This window comes from Anser cygnoides, chromosome 4 (genome assembly GCF_040182565.1).
Source record: "Anser cygnoides isolate HZ-2024a breed goose chromosome 4, Taihu_goose_T2T_genome, whole genome shotgun sequence".
NCBI lineage: Eukaryota > Metazoa > Chordata > Aves > Anseriformes > Anatidae > Anser > Anser cygnoides.
Window position 1 is genome coordinate 45,327,016 of NC_089876.1, and position 23,006 is coordinate 45,350,021.

The 23,006-nt window shown below is 38.3% G+C and overlaps 2 protein-coding genes across 9 annotated transcripts in view; one reads left to right on the forward strand and one right to left on the reverse strand.

The window, feature by feature from the left end:
* TTC29 (tetratricopeptide repeat domain 29) overlaps positions 1-23,006 on the reverse strand; it is a 382,392-nt gene that overhangs the window by 323,409 nt on the left and 35,977 nt on the right. The window lies entirely within an intron of this gene.
* Positions 920-23,006, forward strand: part of EDNRA (endothelin receptor type A) — a 34,344-nt gene continuing 12,257 nt past the window's right edge. Inside the window, exons 1-3 of one of the 2 annotated variants that reach the window (XM_048071821.2) lie at positions 920-1,202; positions 3,847-4,322; positions 16,824-16,951. In XM_048071821.2, the coding sequence (XP_047927778.1) occupies positions 3,921-4,322; positions 16,824-16,951 (530 nt within the window). In that variant the 5' untranslated portion in view covers positions 920-1,202; positions 3,847-3,920. Of the gene's footprint in view, positions 1,286-3,846; positions 4,323-16,823; positions 16,952-23,006 lie in introns of both variants that reach the window. The other variant, XM_048071820.2, reaches the window with a different exon arrangement.

The following is a 23,006-nucleotide window of genomic DNA, read 5'->3' on the forward strand; positions in this document are numbered from 1 at the left end:
GGTTTAACAGATAATTTAAAGGATGTCTACAGAAACATTCTTCTAACTATGCAGTACTCAGAAAGCCTGAACAATTTCTTAAATGATTTATGGCCAAATATCTTAACTCTGCAGGCCACTGGGCATCATGTTTTCTATTGTTCTTTTCAGGCTGTTCTTACTCTTTTAGGATCACATATTTTTATATCATATTTAGGAAGATTGCCTTTTTGGATTCAAAAGAAGCCCAGATATGTTTAGAAAATTATTTCTGTGGTACAGCCAGATGGAAACTTGCCATGAAATGAGGATCTTGAAAAGTTTCAAGAAAAGAACTGAAAATTTCTTAAACTTGTTAGCGTGAAGGGATCTTGAAACTGTTTCCACTACAAGCTTCACTCTCTGGTATATGAGTAAATGAGAAAAGATTGTTAACTTTAACAGAACTTCCACTTTTTCTGAGTAACTTTTCTGTACCACTACCTTAGCAGAAGAACAGTAATAAGAAACATATGAATGACAGAAAATGCTACGATTTTATTATTTTTGTATGTGCATTTTTGGTCTTGAAAAATAAAAGGTGTTAACGAGGTGTGTCCTGGACGGACCACAGCAAATGACACCCCGAGATCCAGAGTTTCTGAAACTCTTACACATCCAGTTTTACTGATCTTCGTGGAAACATAATCCTGACCAAGTCCGGGGAAAATGAAACGCACAAGCTGTGTATTTAGTCGTGGGATATTTTTCCCTGCTCTATTTGTGGCTGTTAAGTCGTCTGATTCAATCAGACACACAACCTTTGCATGAACCCTACTTGCTGTCAGGAGGCAGATGCAGCAGGGGATGGATTCCCAAAGGCTGTTGCCCTACGGAGTCCAGCGAAGTCGTTAAGCTCCGTTTCAGAGAGGAAACAGTTAAAGAGCTCAGTGTTCCCCCTGTGCCCGGGAGGCAGCCTTTGTGTTTAACGTTGGCAGGGGCTCCGCTCGGGCTGGAGGCTTGTTTTAATTGGGGGAGGGGGCAGAGAAGCGAGGACGCTCTGCCTTCTCCTCTGCTCCGTCTCCCGCTACCGACTGAGCGGAGGTGGAGATTTCCATCCCACCCAGTCAGAGGCTCGGGGAAGACCATCCCAGGAAAAGCCGCTCGGCGGCAACTCCCGGCAGCGGCCGCGGGAGCAGCAGGCGCAGCATGAGCGCGGGGCCGGCGGCGGAGGCACGCCTGGGGTGAGTGCGCGGCGCCCCGCACCAGCGGCCCCGGTCTCAGTCCCGGTCCCGGTCCCGGCCCCGGCCCCGGCCGCCAGCACCCGGTAAGGGCAGGTAACGGCGAGCGGCTGCTGCGGCCGCCCGGCTGCCGGCGTGGGCGAGGGAAGGGGGCAGAGACGGGGAGAGCTCGGGCTCTCCGGTAGGAAACGCAGCTCAGCGTGTGGATCCCGTCGATGAGCTCTGCAGGCTGCCCTGCCTCGCCAGGTCCGTGTCGGGGCTGATGTCCCGACGGCGGGGAGCGGGGAGGCATCACCCCGGGGCGGCAGCGGGAGGCGCCCCAGGCAGCCCCCTGCCGCCAAAGCAGCGCCCGTGCCCTGCTCGGGCTCCGCAGCTGCCTTTCGGGCACACCGGGCGCCGGTTACGTTTTGGCTCCTCTTTCCTGCTGCTCTGCGGTGACCCGGGCAGGCGCTGTCCCCGGTTTGTCCCCGCGGTTCTGTTCCCTGCTCCCCCACAGCAGCCGCCCCCGGCCCGCGGGTCCCCTCCGCGCCTCGGGGAGGACCGGGGCATGCTGCAGGCACCCACAGCCCCTGCACTTAGGGCAGGCCGCCTGGTAGCTGTGCACTCTGTAGCCGTATGGACACTTGGAGAATATGCCCAGGCAAATGAAGGATTTGCCAGGAATCTGTAGGAAAGCGGCCTTAGAAATCATTATATAAAAAGACGGTTGTAGTTTTGCTTCTTATGGGAAAGTTTCTTCTGGGAGAGGGAAGAGATGGCAGCTGGCGGTGCTGTTCCTAGCTTCACATGCTGGCTGCACCATTGCCATGCTACCACCATGTTCAGATGAGATGTGTATATTAAATTTTCACAGGAAAACATCATTAAATAAGGAGGATACTAATAGTGACCAAAGCTGTGGGTCTTTGTAGTGAGGGCTGTCGGCTCAGTCCGTAGCTGTATCACATTTACTTGGGCAAGTACAAACTTGGAAATGTCATTTAAATCACTGCTGATTCAGTTTTTCCATTTGTGAACTGGGGAACAGCAGCTATAGTAAATAATAAAAGCACTAATACTTGCCTGAAAAGAGTTGCAGTGAAACATGCCTGTTATTTCTGATATGACTTAGAATCCTAAAGCAAAAAGCACTCAGATCACGCTAACTATTGCTAACTGCCCTGAGATATCATCGTATCAGGCTTTTAGGAAAGAAGGATTTGCTGTCTAACTGATTAAACTTTAAAATCAAGTGCACAGGTACTCGCAGCTGGTCAGATCACTATCTCAGATACACCAAGATAGAAGAGTGTAAATTTGGATGACTGGTCTGTGAGAGATAGCACCCTACACACCAGACAGGAATACTCAGACTTCACATTGCTGCTGTATAGAGGCACAAACACTTTTACAGATGACACACAACAGAAGTAGTAAATATTTATAGTGTGGCTGCATCCAGAACTACTATCAGTAAATTGTCTGCCACGTTCTTTCTCCTGTAAATTTTTTGCTATAAACTCTGAATTAATAGCCCCATAGGGAGCAAAATTAGGATTCATTTATTTAAAGGGATCCTCCCAATTGCTTCATCTGAGTCCCTAGAAATCAGAAAGTTATAAATACTAGACTTTCTACTCTTTTTTTTTGGCAACGCAGTAGCATTTTGTCCTGTTTTGCAGATATGAGCCGTGTAAAAAATCTTTATCCTAAATTAGACTGAGGCTTCAAGGAATTGGACTTGAGAGTGTCCTCCTTGGCTTGTACCTCAGGGAGGTTTCGCTGGAGGTGCTACCTGCCCCCTGCTGCAGCGACCAGCAGCAGTTCTGGGGCTGCACACTCCCAGTCACACGGGTGGAATGCTACTGCCGTCTTTCCTATCTGGAAATGTCAGGAGTTATCACTTAGAATACTAAACCAACTAGTTTTTTATCTTTAAAAGAGCTTAATTTTTTTTTATAATCAACTTTGCCATGGATAAGGACTGCAACATGAGCAGCAATGACGTTATTCCGGAACCAAAAACTTATTTTTATTACAATAAATTGACATACATGGTCAAGTGTTTACCCTGAGACTGTAAGTCTTCCTCATAATGTCCAGGGACTTTAAATCCAGTCCGAAATTTGATTTGATATGTATGTATTATCAGTCTTCATTTAAAATCCAGGTAATTATAAAGCCAGAGAAAAATAATACAAAGCGTCATTGTTGCAATATGTCAAAAACACTCAAAAACTAACAAATGTAGTACCTGTAATTACTAATGCAGCGTTACCTTACTTTTTAGAACATACTTTATTTTAGTTAAAATATCATACAGCAGTCTCCAACGCCTCCCTTTGCTGGTATACTTTTCTTGCAAGACTATATTTTAAAGCAGAACTTCATCTACCCCTTTGTGTTCTTTCATGCACAAGTTCTGTCTCAAATTAAAGGATCCCGCAGGATCTCATCTGTGTTTGCATTTTGTCAGAATTAATGGATGTGGGTAATCTAGATTTCAGAGTAGCACAATGATTATAAGCATGTGTTTATATATATGTGTTGTAGAAATTACATCCAAATAGCTTTCTTCCTAAGTGAGAAGCAGGATGTGTTACCCTGCTGGGTCTACTGATTCTGTTTCTTTTTTTTTGTTGTTTTTCCTTATTGTTTTTCTCTGCAGGTGAAGAAGTGAGAAGTATCTCACTGAGACAGTGAAAAAAACTCTCACTGAATTTGCTCATTTGGGACTTCGGGATGGAAGCCTTGTGTTTAAAAGTTTCTTTGCTGCTGCTCGTTTCGGGATTTGTCCTCAGTGACAGCTCTGACAGAGATGCTGCCAACCGGAGTGATCTGGGAAACTACCTTCCCACTTTCTCAGGGATTGACTCCAGCATGCTCCTCACCACCAGACGGCCCCTGGTAATCAACCAATCTGTCAAATGCTCCCAGCAGACTAAGATTGCTGAAACTTTTAAATACATTAACACGGTGGTATCTTGTGCTATTTTCATCGTTGGAATGGTTGGGAATGCAACTCTGCTGAGGATCATTTACCAGAACAAGTGTATGAGGAATGGCCCGAATGCACTGATAGCCAGTCTGGCACTAGGAGACCTTATCTATATTGTCATTGATATTCCTATCATTGTGTACAAGGTAGGATGCAACAACAATACATTTTACTTGTATTTCCTTACAAATACACTAGTTCTCTCTGGTTATGTCTTTGTCTAAGTAGTGCATTTTGTCAATGAATAGTCCACTTAAAAAAGTACATCTCACTTTTACTCTGCAACCAAATCCTTGCTCTCAGGTCTCACCTCCATAAAGAAAAACATCTTCTTTTAAAGATGATGTAGCTCCCAGCTCTTAACCGAAGCATAGCCTTGGGTATTTCAAGGAACTTTTCATTTATTATAGCTACTATAGTTAGCAAAACAAATTGTGAGAGTAGACTTTTTATAGACTGTTCTCCTTCTTGATGGACATAAAGCATTGGATTGTTGCTATTTTTGGAATATCCTATCCTTACTTTATGTTTTTACAGAAAATACTCTCTGTGATCAGCAAGCTTCATGTTATGACTTTGTGGAGAGTGACTATGTCAGTTACACTGAGAGTTAAGGTTTTAATTTAACACTCATAAGTAGCAGATTTCCAAAATTATTCCAGGGTTAGTAAGGTTAATTACATCACAGAACATTTTTGAAATAACAAATTTCATCTGGATTTCTCAAAGCATTAAAAGGGTTCTCAGCAATTCTGTCCCAGTTTTATTTTGCATTTTAATCAAGCAAAAACTTACAGTAAACATAGCTTTTTCTAATGCAATATATGTTTGTCAGTGTAACTTGCATGATTCCAGAACAGGTTTGAGTGAACAGAACGGAGTCCTTTTTGAATATATCTGTCTTGAAGATATTAACTTGTTTTAGAAAGTCTTCAAAGAATTTTGTAAGCTTCTATGTGTATCCTTGTGGATTATACACAAGTCCATAGCTGATAGGATATTATCATTTTTCTTTTTTTTTTTTTTTCTTTCGTAAAAAACTTAAGGCATTGCTGACAGTAAATAAAACACTAAGGAGTAGAAAAAAAAAATAAAATAAAATTCCTCACATTTTGGCCCTTAAAAATTCTAGAGACTTAACTTTTAATTACATATATTTAAAACAAAGCATATTAATGCATGACTTCATAATAATTAGTGTTGTCTGGTTTCAAAACAGATTTTTAAATTAAAGAAACAGTGAATTGAAAATAAATATTTTGTATGTATATATTATAACTATTGACATCATAACTTGACCTGCATTTTAATGCATTGACACAACAAGATCATAATAACTTGAATTCATTAACCGATTAAAAATATATGTATATGCATACATGTTGTTTGTACAGAGGCATATAATCTATGGTAACATGCAGTACCCGATTCTGATCTTACAGTGGTATAAATTACAGATAAATCTTTTAACTTTAACTGGTTTTAACATAACATGAATTTGAAACTAGGAGAAAGACTGTGAATTACACGTGATTTAATGGAAATGTTAGTTTCCACTTTTCAATATTCCATCTGGAAAATTCAATATTCAACTGAAGATAGCACAAGTAAAATATTTTGTATTATCAAGCTGATGCGTACATTAGCCTTTGCCTGGTTTGACATTCCCCTGCGTCTTTCATAGCTGTGTGATGCCTGGTGGGACATGGGACTGGGGTTCTGCATGTTTTCATTATCCTTAGTGAATTGGACTCATAATCTGGACTACATCTCCCACAATGCATTACTGTTTCCTCCCAGGGAAATTACCCCAGTGTCTTTATGGATATTTGCTAGGGTAGTGTTCTTATTCCTGGTGGAATTTCTGAAAACAAAGTTCCAAGAAAAAATGGTCCATGTTTTTTTCCAACCTAAGTTTCGGAAAGAACAAGTATTCTCACTACACATTTTTTTCTTGCCTTTCAAGAGCTCTGCTGCTTCTTCACATTGAAAGAGGACTGGAAATATGGAATTAATTTTGCCTTTATTTTTTTTTTTATATTCCCTTTATTACTTTGATTTTTTTTTCCCAATTAATCTTCTGACAATCCTTTGCCTTCCATAGGTTCACTGCTATATCTTATATGACAAACTGTGGTCCCAAATAGCACTCTACAAACCAAATGACCACAGGCTATAACAAAATATCTTCCTGGACTGCAGAGAAGTATTTGATAATTAAAGGCTGTGAATGAAACCACAGCCCCTTGACATCAACATATGTCAACTCCCACATGCAAGAAGGCAGAACTGAAAGATTGGCTTTTAGTACTTTTTGACAGCTTGAACCTAAAAAATTGTTTTCTTAGAAATTATCTTATACAACCACCTTGCTGTATATTGTTAGCTGCATGTATTTTGAAACAGGGAAGCATCTGTAGCATTTATAATGGAATGCTTTTACTTCTGCTAAGAAATGAAGTTACTATTTGTAGTACATTTTTCATATTAACCATTCAATAATGTGTCTACTTACATTAGAAGCTGATTTTAAAGTCTGTTAGATGGCATTCCTGTTTATATCTCAAGGGATCCTAAAATCTGTGGCACCGTTTAGCTCCCCTTGTTGAGTGACAATCTGAAAGATGGCCACTGGAAATATTATAACCATTTGAAAGTGGAAGTGACAGTCTTTCAAGAAAAAAAAGTTTCCTTTTTATTTTAAATCTTAATTTCTTAAGTATTCTATATGCTTAGTTCTGAACTTCATTTTAAACATTCTTTTAGCTTCAGAATCAACCTCATTTTGAGTCATATATTAATATCATATATAAATAAATGGTGTCAAACAAAACCTTATAGATCTGATCTTCATTTTGAGGAGGATAGAACAGCTCTAAAATCAGAATCAGAGTAAAGCAAACATTCATTTGCATGTTAAAAAAAAAACAAACAATAGTATAGTATTAAGATGGCCACATCCTATACATCAAAACTTGTAATACTATGTAATTACAGTGTAATATCGGAAATATGTAAAATTGAAACATAAGGTAGCTTTAACTATTTTGAAACAACTCTAATAAGTAGTTAATATTACTGATATTCATATCCATTTCACAGATCTTTTAAAAGAGGGAGTTATAAGATTATAGTAATTGAAAATGTAAGGTCCCAGGAGGACTGAATCCATGATTAAGTTATGCGTTTACACAATTAACAATGATGTGACACTGGGAAGAAAAAAATATCATATAATTTATGTCAGATAAAGATATGGTCACAGGTGTTTGACATTTTTATCCTTTCTTCACTGTACAGTAGATTCAAAAATTCCCACTTACTTTCTTGAATTACTGTAATTATATGGTGGATTCCCCTTAGCAATTTGTTAAATGGATTGAGATGTTAGTAATATTCACTAGCCTTCTTTGAAGATACTCTGAATGTATTAAAGTCCCATCAGGCTTAATTACCTCTAGTATATTCACTTGTAGGATCAAATCAATATTAAAAATTGTAACAAATTGAGTTTTACAGGAAGGGTGCCAATTATAAATCTAGCCTTAATGGACTGAACAACTTGTTCTACGACAATTTCATTTTAATCTCATTTATAACACCTAGACCCAAATAGTTTTGTTAACGTAAAACATATACATCTCAGATATTCACGATGTTAAATAATGAAGCCTTCATATCAGTGAGAATTACTTCTTTTCAGTGAAAAGAAGACTAGGAAATACAATTCTAATGTTTCATGGTGCTGTAGAGGTAGGGCTAGGGCACTGAAGGAGAGAGAGGTTTCATATCTCCTTTTCTAGAATCAGGTGGCAGAGTACATCACTGGAAGCTGCTGCATCACCCACATTATCCATTTGTAACCACCCACATTATCCATTTGTAACAAATAGGTTAAGTTTGGATCCAATTCATGAAGGCTTCTTTAGAGGACTGCTTTCTATAAAGAAACCAGCCACTTTTTTAAGGTTATACAGAGGCAGGAGCAGCAGCACATCTGTAGCACTGCTGTCACGTTGGCTGTGCTAGAGCTCTGGCTGCTGCTATCACTGGCTAATGCTTGGCAGGAGCAACAGCAAGAACAGCTGTTTGCCAGAGAAAAAGCTCTCCTGTTTCTGAAACAGAAAAAGTTTCCTGAGGTTGTGGAGCTAGAAACACTCTAGGCCCAGGCTCTCAGCTTTGGAATGGCAAAGTCCAGCTTTAAAGATATTATTGGGAAGATTGGGAAGGATTGATATTAATTATATCACCTTACATTTTATTATTCTTAACTCCTTGAGTCATTATATTACTAAAAAAAAAATAGATGAAGCAAATTAGCCCAGTTTTTAACCTGTTTCTTTAAATGTGATTAACAAACTTTTCCCTAATTATTTTACTGATATAAAGTGAAAGACATCTACCACGAATAAAAAGGTGTGAGTGTCCACTGCTCAAACAGCTCAACGCAATGGTGTTTTCTTTAGTGGCCTAAGGTGTGTTTTTTTGGTGTTCATGTTTACGCTAGTTACAACAACATCTATATCTGAGTAGTCCACCTTTAACATTATAAAGCTAAATGTAGAAATCAGCTGGCAGTAAGAAAGCATTTTCATCCATTTGCTCTTCCATAAAGGAAGACTTAGCTGAGGCATTTCTAGTCATGAACATTTTTCAACACCAGAACAAATGCTTAAGTTTTAGACCCATCTCTTCTAGATCACAATTTGATGTATCTGATTGCCTTCACTGTCAGAATTAATAATATATATATATATAAACAAGGTTGATAAACATATCAAGAATGATCACGTAGACTAATTGAGCAAGTGGCACCCACAGTAGTTATAGTTTTGTGCCAAAGGAATATAAGGCCAAGCCCAAAGCACACATGAAGTTAAGTCTACTTAGAAGAGAAACCCACCTTTACAAACAAAATTCGTCCCATGTGCAGTGTGTATCCTTCAATTAAGTATAAACACTAGTAGGAAACTCTGAGGCCACCAACCTAATTGCATTCCAGCTTTTGCTGAGTTCTTGGCAGGGATTCCATGAAGACATGTATCGGTAGCCCGGTGTGATGCAGAAATCAATATTACTTGCTCAGAACATGAACTATGGTTTAGGCGTATGTCCCCATGTAGCAATCACACATTAAAGAAATCTAGAGGTAGCAAAGGTGTTGATTTGTCCTGGAGGCACAAATCACCCAAAATGGAAGAGGGAAGGGACAAGTGTAAGTATACGAGGAATCTGTTCTCTCCATTTGCAGACTACAGCTTCCTAGCAGAATGTGTCTTTCATGCACTCCAAGGTAGGAGGTAAGGAAGGGTTTACGTTCTAGGTCTCCATTCAAGATCCACTCTGCAATTAAGTAATGGCTGTCCAATATGTAAATGGACAACCCGGAGACTGGGAGAATATATATTCCTTTCAATGCACAGGCAGCTCCTCCCTCTTCTTCAATTTCACATCTTGTGCCTGTCTTGCTGCTCTGTGGATCTGTAATACTGTACAGTACCTAGAGACTGTAAATTTAACAGAATATTTTAGTATGCTCACTTTGGTCATTTTTCAATCAGCTGAATTTTACAGATAATTAAGAATCATTTTGACTGTGCATATCCAGGGTTTACCACTTCTGCTGTAATTTCATAGCAATACCGTCACCCTCCTTTAGCAACACACAGAAGACAACAAAGGTTGAAAAATAAGAAAAGTAATATTTTGTCCAGGAATTGGAAAAGTTCTTTTCAGCAAATCACTGTGCACATAAACACACCTTTCAGCACATTTGCTTGAAAAAGAGCTGCACAGCTTGAAAAATAGTCTACCTAAATGGATGGGAAGTTACCCATCGCCACAGAAGAAGAAAAAAACAAAACAAAAACCTAATCCTACTTTGTAAACAGCAAAAATACCACGGGGAGATGTCAGGAATGCTTGGCTGCTAAGTAGATTTTTGTAATAAGTATAAACATTTTAAAGAGAGGGTAAATCTTAGGATTTATCGTTTTTACCTGTTAGTTGAGACAGAACATTCTGCTTCAAAACCAGGGCATTTGTTTCCTTACCTTTCAGGATCTCTTAAAGTATAATATATTTTCTCTTGCGTAAAAACTCTACAATCCTTTCCCTAGCTGCCTAAGTGGAAGAAAATGACTGCCCATTTTACTCAGCAGGAAAAGATGAGCCGAAAAAGCTGTTATAGGACAATTCAGAGGAAAAAATGTTTTTGATGGTACTCCCGCATCCCCACATAACCTTTCTTCCTTCCAGAAAATAAACAGTCAGACTTCTATCCACCCAGAAAGTGAAATGAGGGCAGCTGCTGGCTGTAGCAAAATTAGGGATACATTTCCTGCAAAGAACAGCTGAAGAGATGTGAAGAGTATCATGATCCTAAGTATAAGCAAACTACTAAGTGATACCAAAGTCAGCAGAAATCTGAACTATTGAGTCACCTTGATATATTCAGTGTTGGTCTTGTGCCCTGCTTTACAGAGGCTTGCCCTGTTTGCTGTCTTCTTCTACTCAATGCCCTTCCTAAAGTTGAGGCTTTTCACTCCAGCAGTGGCAAGGGAAGGAATACTTAGAGACAGGCGCTTTTCTCTCTCCTTTCACCCTTGCAGCTCTCTGTGCCAGCAAAGTGGTAGAGCAGAGCTGAGTCATGCATGTGGGGTGAGCAACAGTCTGTGGGTCCCAAGAAAGAAATGCATGAGTATTGTCCTGCAATTCAGTTCTCTTTAGGACATAGGGGTTGCGGGAAGACGAGAAACACTTGAAACTACGGAGTGAATTCTTGTACTGTGAGGTTTCATGGGGACAGAATGATCCTGGTTGAGTCACTGAATCAAAATACCACAATTAAAATACGACAAACGGGAGACTGAACCCACCCCTCTTTCTAACTGGTCTCACAGACTGGAAACAGGAGGAACTCTTCAGTCACAATTACCGTCTTTTGTCACTTGATGCAGTGAAGTCAGTGGCACAGACCTTGGACACTTTTGTGTTCAGTCAGATTCCACCTGAATTCCAATCAAAACAGGGGGTACCATATTTGGCCCATGCCTTGAAGCAGATGTACTTTGCAAGGGCCTACATAAATGTAGATGATAATTTAAGACACAGCTGCACTTACAAAGCTCAACATCTCCTACAGGAAGCTTGCCTGAAAAAACAAAACCCCATGTGATCTGACAAAGAGTAATTTCTCTTGTCTTTCATTCTGTGCTATGTTGCAAGGCAACAAAATCACCCAGTGATTTTGTAACTCCTACTCCACAGTTAGCAGGCAATGGTAACTTATACAACTAGAAGTTATATAAACAACCAGAAATCTGCTGGTTTGGTCTCCATCACTGCACAGGATGATCAGAATTTAGAGAATAAAGAAGGTATTTCTGTTTGTCCCGCTGAAGACAGAGCTGAAACCCTGACTGCCAGAGTGGTGCTATCAGAATCACTGAACACCTGAAGACCATGAAACTCAGGGATGTATCCTGCATGGGGGCAAATACTACCTATATGAAACACCATTAAGTTTCTGTGAAGCAGAGCTTGTGTGCCAGCACAGCAATGGTTCCAAGCAGATAGAGGAAGAAGAGGAAGACTCTAGAGCACTAGCATGAGATAAGAGCAGGAAGAGGCAGGTATAATAAAACCTTTGCTTTCATCCTCAGTGCCATGTGGCAGAGACAGATGACCTCCTAACAAGTAGTTGTTGAACCAAAGCAGTTTTTAGAGAGCAGCTCAGAGACATTTCCTATCCAGCACCCAACCCAGTCCATCTATTTTGGGCTGAACTCCAGGGTCATCATCTGCCTGTAAACACACAGTATCAGCCTAGAAATAGATAAACACTGTGGATGCATATGAGCATGTACTGGTGAATGCTCGTGTGGTTAGATTATAACATTCTCTCTTTTAGACTATATATAAGTTGCTTGAGATGCACAGTGGGACTTTATCTGTGTTTTGTACATCAGCTAGAATACTAATGGGGGTTAGAAAATAGCAGCAGCAGTAGAATAAAATCAACTGAGTGACATTTAAAAATCATTGCAAAGGAATGTTCTCAGCGCTGCTGTCTTGTTTGTTTCAAGCTGCAGAGTCAGGGCAGAGAGGCCATATAAAGGAGAAGAGACCAGGGGATGCTCAAGGAAGCTGTAGCTTTCTAGTCACTTACTGAGGTTTTTCAAGACTGACAGTAGAACGTTGAAATTTTGGTTTCTGATTTCAGTGTAAGAATATGCTGTTGACTACACTCTTCTTGCTCACGAATTGCACCACAGCTGAACCTTATGAAATACACATTTGCAACTACACATGGGAAAAAGTGTATTTCCTTTGCCATGTCTTATTTTGAAACCTCAGAGATTTTGAGAGTGAGGTTGCAAAAGCAGAATCTGTTTGACCAAGTCATGGAGAACTAGGATACAAGTTAGGATAATCAGCCTGATTCCTCTTATCCCTGTGGCTTGAGAGAAAATGTAATCTGCTAGGATTTTATCCCCATTTTGTCTGGATATTAAAAACATGCAAACGCACTCGAAGAGCATAGACAGTAGTCCCTGTTCTTATTTTGTGCCTAAGTAAGTCAGGACTAATTCAATTGAACTGTGCCCACTTTTTTATACAAAATGAATGTGATATTTCCCACTGAAGTTTCTGTATCCTGCTAGGGTAGAACAGAGGGCAATGGACTTGTTTTGATGTAAAATTAGTAAAACCACAGACGGGGTAAGATTTGCTGACTAAAAATATCTCCTGAAGAAAAAACTGGCACCTGATCCAAAAGGAAGTAATGAATGCATAACTGATGTTGAATGATAATGGAGTATACCCATGGAAATGTTTGCAAAGTTAATCTTAAAAATCAAATAACTTAATCCTGATCCTAGTGATTTTGATTAAAATCAACTTGAAAAGAATGTCTGATGATTTGGTACTGATGGTACTTCAATTACTGTAAAAGTGTAAGAAACAAAAGGAATAAAATACTTTTCATCTTAAAAAAGAAGAGTTTCCTGGGGTGCGGGGAAGATGTGTACATGCTGGGACTGTGGTAAAGCTTCCCTGTGAGAAGTAATGACTAAGTGAACCTTTTTCAAGGACAACACTTTTCTTTTTGAAGCTAATATTTGCTTTGTAGTAAGAGTTTCACAGTCAGTACAAAGTGCTTGTTCATTTCTATTGCTGAGTATATGCTACAGTCACAGTCAGCGCACACAAGTGAAGAGGCGGCTGTCTTTCTCTTGCCTCTTAGAGTGTGATTTGTAATGATAAATCAGTTTTGGGGCTCTGCTTGGCACAGGCAATTGGTAAAAGTCTGCTGAGGCCTCTTTCCTTTGGCAGTGCCACTTCTAATTTAGCCTTCACCCAGTGGTGCCTGAAAACTATTCCGATTGTACCCAAACCCAGACACCATATGATTACTGACCGTTGAGAATCTGAAACTGAAATTCCACATGACAAGAATGGGTTGGAGAACCCCCTTGGATTCAGACTGGCCTTTCTTTCTCTAACAGCTTTTCTGTAGCCCCTGACATACAATAAAAGCCTCACACAAGAGCTCTTGGCAAAAGGCAAAAATATGCCCTGCAACGTTTGTTATAATATTGCAAATCAATCCAGAAAATAATTTTGCTGGAGCTTTCAATGTATTTCATTCAGTTTATATAGATAAAATCAAAGGAATTATCCAACAGCTTGCATGCATAATTTCATAACCTTTATTACTGAAGCTACTGACAATAGTTAAATCACCAATTCTAGTGATCCACTAACTAGCCTCTGGCACAAGAGGGATTTGCTTACATTAAATATGATTGTCCTAAACTGGAATACCATTGCAAAGATGCTTGCATTCTGTCTGCTGGGGTCTTGACGGTAAATAAGTTTCTTGGTTCTTCTTGAAGAAGGAAAGAATTCTCAGTATGCTAGAAAACATACAGCAAGAAACAGCAACAGAACAAGAGCAAATGGAACATTTATATTGTATCACTCTCAAATAGCGAGTAGACAGATTTGGATTGATCCTATGGCTTATTTTTAGAAATCTCTTTTTAGTATTCAACTAAAGAGAAAAAATAATCAAGTAAAAATGTAATGCCTAGTGGATAAAGCCTTTCCTATTTAACTAGCAGTCATACACATAAGATTGGTTCATAGTTGACTGAAAGTTATGAATTGCTAAAATCTGTCCTGAAATACAGGTGATCGAATAACAATATGAATATGGTCCTAGAGAAACTTATACAGCATGTTGTAGATACCAGCTTCCAGGATCTTTACGGTAGTATTTGGGAAAAAAAAAAAAAAAGAAAAAAAAAAGAAAGAATAAAAAAGCACATGTACTTTGGCATTGTGGGGAATGGGTATAAACAAGAGATGTGAAAATGCAGATGAGGACTGACTCTAAAGAGAAGTTCAATTCCTAGAAACCTAGCTTTCAATGAGTATAAAATAGCTTGCTTCAGCAATAAACATCCTGCACTCTGCATCCGAATGCTCTGAAAATGTCATGCTATGAAAAAGCAGAAAGGTAATTCCTACCTTCAGTGAGATAAAGACTTATGTGAACTTTAACAGTAACATTTATATTATCAAAGGTTGTGATTATTCTTATATTTCAATTTAAGAATAATTTAAATAGTAATACAATGATTATTTTGAATACTACAGTCCTGAGCTAGGACCAAAAGATGTTGTTTTTTCTAATTCTGCAGACAGAACCCACCCACTTTTACTAGACCACGTTCCAGACACTAAGCTTCTACTGAAAAAATTTCCTAGTCCTTCTGTCTGCAAAGATAACTTTCAAAATGCAAACCAATTGTAAGGAAAGAAATGAAGTCTGCCCAAGTATGAAAATGGCCTGAGAACAGATCTGCAAGAAAGTGAACTCTGTAACCTACAATCAAAATTCCTATTGATTTAATTATATTCTGAACAGTATAATCTTTGCACAGTTTTAATTGCAAAAAGGTTACAAAATATGAGATTCATAGGTTTTGTTCTTTGTTTTTGAAACAGCCCAACTAATTTTTGCATGAAGAAAGCAATGGGATCAGTCCCTGCACATTTGTGTAGATAAGTGTGGTTCCTTGCTCTCTGTTTTCCGTTTTGTGCTTTTGCCCAGGGACAGCTAGAATCTGGCACATCGCACATATGGTATTTATTGGAAATGATAGCCTTGCCACCAGTTTATCACTACCTCTTACACTGGAAAATAAAACTGTTGTGATGTTACAATCTATTTTAGTTCTATAACACTGAAAAAAGTTCTATATAAACCTTCCCAGGTCTGGATCTAAATATCTTCAAAATTTCAGCAGAATTAGGTTTCAGAAGCTTTCAGAAGCTTGGGTTTGGCTTCTAATTGCTACTCAATAGTGTATCATTTGCTATTGTTCTCTAAAGCAAACAAAAACATCTATAAACTGAAAGGGTACCATCAAAATATTGTGTGTTCCACCCTTTGTTCAGTAACACTTCATATAAATCAGAAGATGAATGCACACCACTAATAACGAGTTAATCATCCAATAAGATAAACTATAATTACTGTGTATTGCCTTGAAAAATCAGATCCCTGCCTATCTATGGGATACAACATCCTCCAAGACGTTGACAAAGTTACGTGTCTATCTCAAGAATTGGTATTTTCATTTTAAATCTAATGCTTTCTATTACATCACCACTTTATTAAAAGTTGGTGATAGCGTAATAACTGCTGGGCTATGTCACACGAATTGCTCGTTGTACCTCTTATTCAGTATCCTACCCCTGACAAAGGCTCAACAGCAGAGACTTAGAGGAGAAGATTAAAAAAAGGTAGAGCAAGAGTGACCCCCTCACCAAAAGGGGAAGGATACTTCAATTTTCAAAAGAACTCTTCACGGTGACTATAAGATCCCTTTCCTGAATGGAATTAGCCAAGTTAGAGCTCAGTGTGTATGGACTTAATATTTTTTTCCAATTACATTTACTTACATTGAATATAATCTGCCATTTTAACTGCCCTAAGCCATTTTGTATCCTGTATTTTGTTCAACACATTAACAGTTACACCTAGAAAGATTACTGTTTACACACTAATTTTTCACAATTATTCACAGTAATCAATGTTTTCATATTTGTTTTGTTAATGCTTCCTTGGAAATAGTGATCTAAACCCCATCCGCTCATTCACATCTTTCCAAATGGATGCCTTTCTGTTGCGTGGTAGTACAGCCCGCATGTATGAAGCTAGTCCTTTTCAACATAATATGGAACAAATTATGTGTGTACACTATTTTCTCTACACACTTAACAATCTGGCAGTGTCTACTGACATGAGTTACATGGCAGTACATTTACAATGACAAGAATCTACTTGCATGCAAGCACGGGAATTTGGCTCTGAGGTATTTCATTATGAACTACGAATTATGCTTTGAATCCTTGGTTCTGTGCCATAGTAATCGCAACCATTTATGACAGGGCTGAGCTAGATTTTCACTGTTTGGTATTGGTGGCTGAAGCCAATATTAAGGATATGTATGAAGTATGGAAATTTCGAGGTTACACTGATTGTGTCTAAGACAAGAAAGAATTATGATTGTTACATATTTGCTAAGCTATTGTTTAAATATTCTGCTTGTTTTGTATCTTCTCTTCAGCTCCTGGCTCAGCAGTGGCCTTTTGGAGATACTGAATTTGGACAGTTTCTTTGCAAATTCCTCCCCTTTATACAGAAGGCATCAGTGGGAATCACAGTCCTTAATCTCTGTGCCCTTAGTGTGGACAGGTACAGTATATTCTACTCTTTTGATTCATACTGTTCTTCCCCTTGCAGTTTTCCTAAAACTGGGAGTACTCAGTATGGTCTTCTTAGCAGACAGACTACAGTATAGATGTAACCTACATTCTGCTTTTTGATATCCTGGCTATAACAAAGTACCACATCTGTAGCTCAAAGTATAACATGAAGCTACTAGACCTCATGTCTAGTGAATTAATTTCATAGCTTTTAAAAGGTATTTAAAAGCTTTATTAAAGCATTATCTCAATTTCTCTTACTACACTAAATGTTATTGGGATTTGAGTCAGTATTTTTTTTTCTTTCTTTCATGTGACATAAGGTTTCCTTTGTATTTGAACAGGATCATAATCTTTAGTCTTAAAAATATTTTTTTTCAACTCATTGCCTATGGACTATAATTACAGTATTTATTTTGATAACTTATATAGCTAATTGAATTTTATTGAAAAACATGCTGGAAACCTGCTTTGATAGTTTGATGTTGATAGTTTGAAAATTAATGCCTCTGCTAAAAGTGCTCAAGAAGATATATAAACATTATGTTAGGACAACAGCTAAGATGCTTTTGAACATTATTCTTTTATGCTTTTTTTTTCTTCACACATATTAGTCAAAAGCAGATGGATAATTCACTTACTTAAAGGTTCTTTATTTTTATTGGTCTTGAATATACTTGTTCATGTTCTAGTCTAAGGTTTCAGTAGTTCTGATACAGAAAACATTGATAAATAGAATGCATTACGCATATTAATATAGTGATGCAAATATAAACGAAACTTTTAAAATAATCTTGGTTTGGTTTTATATGAAAAGTTGATGTACAAGGTTTGCAATGGATGAGTAACTGAGATGTATCTATACCTGAAATACAGTTCCTTATTGCATTGGCAACATTAGTTGAACTCATTAGCTCATTAAAAACAAACAAACAAACAAACACAAGTGCTCTACTTCTTTTATGAGTCTGTGACTATAAAAAGAATTCTAATTCTCAGACTGTATCTGTCCAACATAAAACACAATCCCATGGACTGCTCTAAGGAATAAATCCTAGATCAAATACATATGAAACTTACAGATTGTTCGCTAAGTTCTCACCAATGAGTTTTCACTAGATTCAGTGAACATATGTTACATATGTTTTCATAAATTGGAAGTAACTCAGCTGAAGCTATCTTTTTATATATGCATGTTTGTTTTTCTTTGTTTTTGTGATTATTTTGTCGTTGTTGTTGTTTGTTTATGAGCACTAGTTTGCTAATCTTTAACCAAATGCCTTTTCCATTTGAGTATAAAACCTTGTATGGGATCATACTCAGACTACTTAATTTTCTCCTCCAAACTACATGCTTTGTCAAGGACATAGTCTTTATCACTTGGTGCTACTGTAGTAAATGACTGCAGAGAATGTGTGTTAGAGAACAGATACATACAGCCAGACTCTGATATTGGCTAACACATATTGAATCTAAGTTAAATTATCATTAAATCAGGATCTGACAACACCTTAGACAAATTAGGTCAGGCACAGGAGTGACAGGCATAGTCATATTAGTAAAGAATCCTACATCAGCTAATGGATATTTTTTAATACAAAAAAAGAGTACATTTTTCACAAAAACTTGTGTGCTGTCACAGCTGGACTATTTCTGGTCTACAGGCTAGCTATTTTTTCCTTAAAAAATGCTCCTGAAAATGATCTCATTTATAGTTAGTTAGAGAGCGTATATATGGGATTGCATTCCGCAAGGTAGAAATAGATGGAGGCAATTGGTACAATGAATACAGAGCTCCAAAGCTTTGGATAACTGTTGACTCCCTAGCTCTCATTTGTAGACTACAGCCTTGCTTTAGAACCCAATGTTTGTTTTTTCTTACAGGGACTGATCCCTGTGTTAACTACATCCTACTGTGAAACGCCACTGCCAGTCATTACTAGTGCCCAAAATGGCTTGCACTGACAGCGTATTAAGGTTTAACTGTGCATTCCCAAAGGAACAATCCCCATTCACACATAGAGGGGGTTTCAAGAGGCTGAAAAAAACCACCAAACCAGCCACTCACCCTTCAGAGGAAGCTCACATTTATTTCAGATGCCCCTCAGACATTTTTAAACTCCGAGTCATGATAATGATGAAAGTCTGACTCTTCTTCTAAACAGTCCCTGACTGTGACTAAGAGGAAGGATGTTTTCCTTCCTGAGTTTTTACTTTTGCTTATGTCTCAGACATAACAATTTTGATGAAGAGATGGTTTTAAGAAGTGCAAAGATACCGATCTCATTTCATAGGTATACACTCTCTTCTTGACCCTTCTGATACCAAATTTCACAGGCAGTCATTTCAGGTTGGGTGCTTTCATCTGGACCAACTTCCAGTAAGTGTATAAAACAGTCCAGATTATAGCAGTAAAGCAAAGCAGTAAGAGCTTTATTATATTAACTGTTATTATATTAATATTATTAATAGCTCTTATTTTTAATGTAATTACTTTCAATCATTATTATATTGCAGTCAACACACTGCCAGCTGTCTTTAGAATGAAGAACTGCAGTGATCTTATCTCTCATAGCAAAGAGGAATAGATTGGTACCAGTGACAGTATAGAAACTGTTCTGATGCTAACCTTGACAGTGACTGTTTCTCATGTACTTGACCAAGTATTTAATCTCTTCTGTATCATCTTTCCCTTTTATAAAGGGCTGGTAGTACTTGCAGAACAGAAATATGTTATACTAGTGGGTCACTTGAACAACTAATTTTAATGCAGTCAAAAGGAACAGGGAGGCAAACCCACCTACTCTGGAAGAGAGCAGCAGGCATAGGGGAGGCGCAGGCGTTCCCTGTGCAACATGCTCTAAGTGACCCCACTGGAGCAGTGGGATTGAACTCGGTGATCTCCAGACGTCCCTCCCAACCTCAACCATTCTGGGATTCTGTGACTCATAGTCCACACACAAGCTATAACCCAAGGTTTAATTTTCATATGCTCCTTGACTTCATTTCATAAGGCGCACAGTACAATTTCTTTTTTAATTGTGATTAGATACCACTATGGTAAAGTCCATCCAAATTGTTCCAAAACCTAATCTAGGCCACAGCAAAAACCACAAGCTTACAGCATTAATGTGACCAATACTGAAAGGCTAATTAGAGTTCTGGAATTATTCCGTACCAAAGAATGACGAAATCACGGAGAGGGTGTAGAAAAGCATCAGAAATGATTCAGTGACCTTACAGATCTCAGCTAGTTGCTTTTCAAAAATGATGTCGAAGAAGCCACTTAAATATTACATCCGAGTACTGAAACACAAATGATGTATCAGATATCCTTTAGGTCTTAGTTTTGCAAAGAAAATACAGTATTAGCCCATTGATCAAAGTTGCAGCCAGATTCTGAATGAAAATAAGGTACACATGTTTAACAATGAGGGTAATTAACTACAACAAGACATCACCAGGGAAAGGTGAAGGTGTGCTGCTTTTTATGTTCTCATATCAATACAAGATGTCCTTCTGGAAGACATGCTTTGAACCAGTTATAACTAGATAGGAGGGTAGTATATAATTTTATGTATGTATACTTTATGATGTAATGATCCCTTGTCCTCAAATACTGTGCATACTTAAATACAAGTAGTAAGAGGGACTGCAGGGTCCATAACAAGAAAGTTGAAATAAATAGCTAAGAATGAGAGAAAAGGGAAGAGGAGAAAACACAGGGGAGAGAGCTATTGAAGGGTACAATATACTAAAGTTGACAGCACATGCATGAGCAATAGAAAGTGGAAAAAAAAATGGGGAAACAGGAGCCACAGCACTAAATAGGGAAAGGGAAATGATCTGGAAAAGAGCTGAATGTTTTGGAAAAGGTTGGAGAGAAAAAGAAAACAAACAGAAACAGAAACAGAAAATGAAAAGATAAAACATGCACACACAGATTTTAGGCTGAGGAATTAAATGTAATATGTGATGCATCTATATTATTTCAGTTCCCTGGCAGATATCCTATATTTTTTAAGTGTGAGGGAAATAAACCCTGCAGTATTTCCCATTCCTAATTATGGGAGGTTTGTGGCTAGACAAAGATCCTATATATTACATAATTCACAGAACACCCACTTGAAAAATTTTACTACCACTATTTTTCAAATCACTCATAGCAGTGAGTAGAGACAAAGTAATTGCAGGCTAATATGTATTCAGGAAATTCTGATCTAATTAGTGAGCTTCCTATCCTTTAGGTGAAACCATTCATAACATATTTCAGCCAGTAATTCTGCGTTTGATGGTTATTTGAAATGTTAACTGAAAAAAAAATTGCCAATAAAATATATATAGAATCCAAATCCTTGCTGCTGTGCACACTGACCTTCTGTACAAAGCAGACATAACTTGAAGAGTAACAGGTATAAAAAAATGCAAGAAAGGAAAGCACTAGATGCACGATTTCTAACCCACTTGTTGTCATTTAGATAGTTACACAGGTAACGCAACACAAATTTTATATGTCTTACTTGAGAAATGTGTAGTCTACAGTCTCCTGTTTAAGAACATCCTGCAGTCAAGGATGATGAGATAGTACCCTGCACCTTGTGCAGCTGATTGAATTGATTGTAAAAGTTCCAGTTAGTAAACTTCCAATTGATTGGTATATTTCCAAAGTTCACCTGGTACAAATATCTGAGTATTTGTGTGAATATTCCTAGGAATATTCCATTTAGTAATTAAATCTAAAATCTGATATTTGGTAAAATGAAATATGAGAGGATCACAAAGCATTCAAAATTAAATCTGAATTTTAACACGAATAAATGTGTGGGAAGATCTGATGTTGAACATTACTTTCCCAATTATTTCAGCATAGGTTGTTTCAGTGCTCTCAGAACTCCATTCTCATAGGCCTCCTCCCCACAAGTGAACTATTGACTCCATCCTTTCTGAGATCCTTTCAAGATAAGGATGCCTTCAGAAGATGTTTTCATTTTTAATCTGCAAGTCCAAAATGTACTGCTTTGCTTTAGTACGTTCAAAATCTTTATACATACATTTCTGTTAAAATGGTGTACTAAGAACCTATCCCTAGTACACCCATGACTATGCTGTGTATGATACTGCTTTTTTATCAAGAGATATCAAAGCAAAGGGTTCTAGTTGGTTTGCTGCAAGCATGGTGGCATACAAGGCTCTGACACCTTCCAGTGTTGTTCTGTAATAACGCCTTCTGAAGTTTGTGTGAGGGGCTTAAGGCCTGATCTTGCATTCCTGCATCTTCCTCCTTCTAACATCGAGGCTACAGGGGATTTAATTCATGTGTTCCACCCTGTTAATAAGAAAGAGCCCACTTCCAAACAAAAAAGGGGGCGTGATAGAGGAAATTAGAAGAAACATTACGTGTGAATCCTTAATCTCAAATTAGTGTTTTGTTTAGAGGAGGGGTGTGGTTGCCTTTAAATAACTCTAATTTTTACAGACATCTGTAGCCTAGGTCCTACATCCCTTGGCAGTTTTTTCCCACCAGAAGCTCTTCATTCCTTCCATCTCAGAAATCCAAACTTCAACCCTTCCCAGTAAATTCAAAGTAATTGTAATCCAGAGTTCTCAACTACTCTTTTCCTTAAACCCTTGTTACCCCTGAGCCTTTGAGCCCATGCCAAAACTCTGACTTCCTCCAATCATAAGCCATCCCACTCTCATCCTTCCACACCCTAATCCTCCAAATGAAAACTTTGTGATCTAAATTCCCCTGTTCTCTCCTTCCCCTGCCAAATCTCGCCCATCCCTGCCACTGAGAGCCTATGTACTTGCAAATTGTACACTCCTGGTCTGCTGAGGGCACCTCCTTTTCCCACACCCTTCACCTTCCTTGTGCCTGCTGGCATGCTCTGTTGTTAGCTGCTGTCATTTGCTAAAATCACCACCTCATTTGCTTTTCTCTGAAAAGCTTAACCTTGGCTCCTGCCCTGGAAAGGTGTTAAGGATAGAGGTAGCAGCTGCATGCATCCAAATGTGTCTGCCAGGACTCATGGGGCAGAAAATGA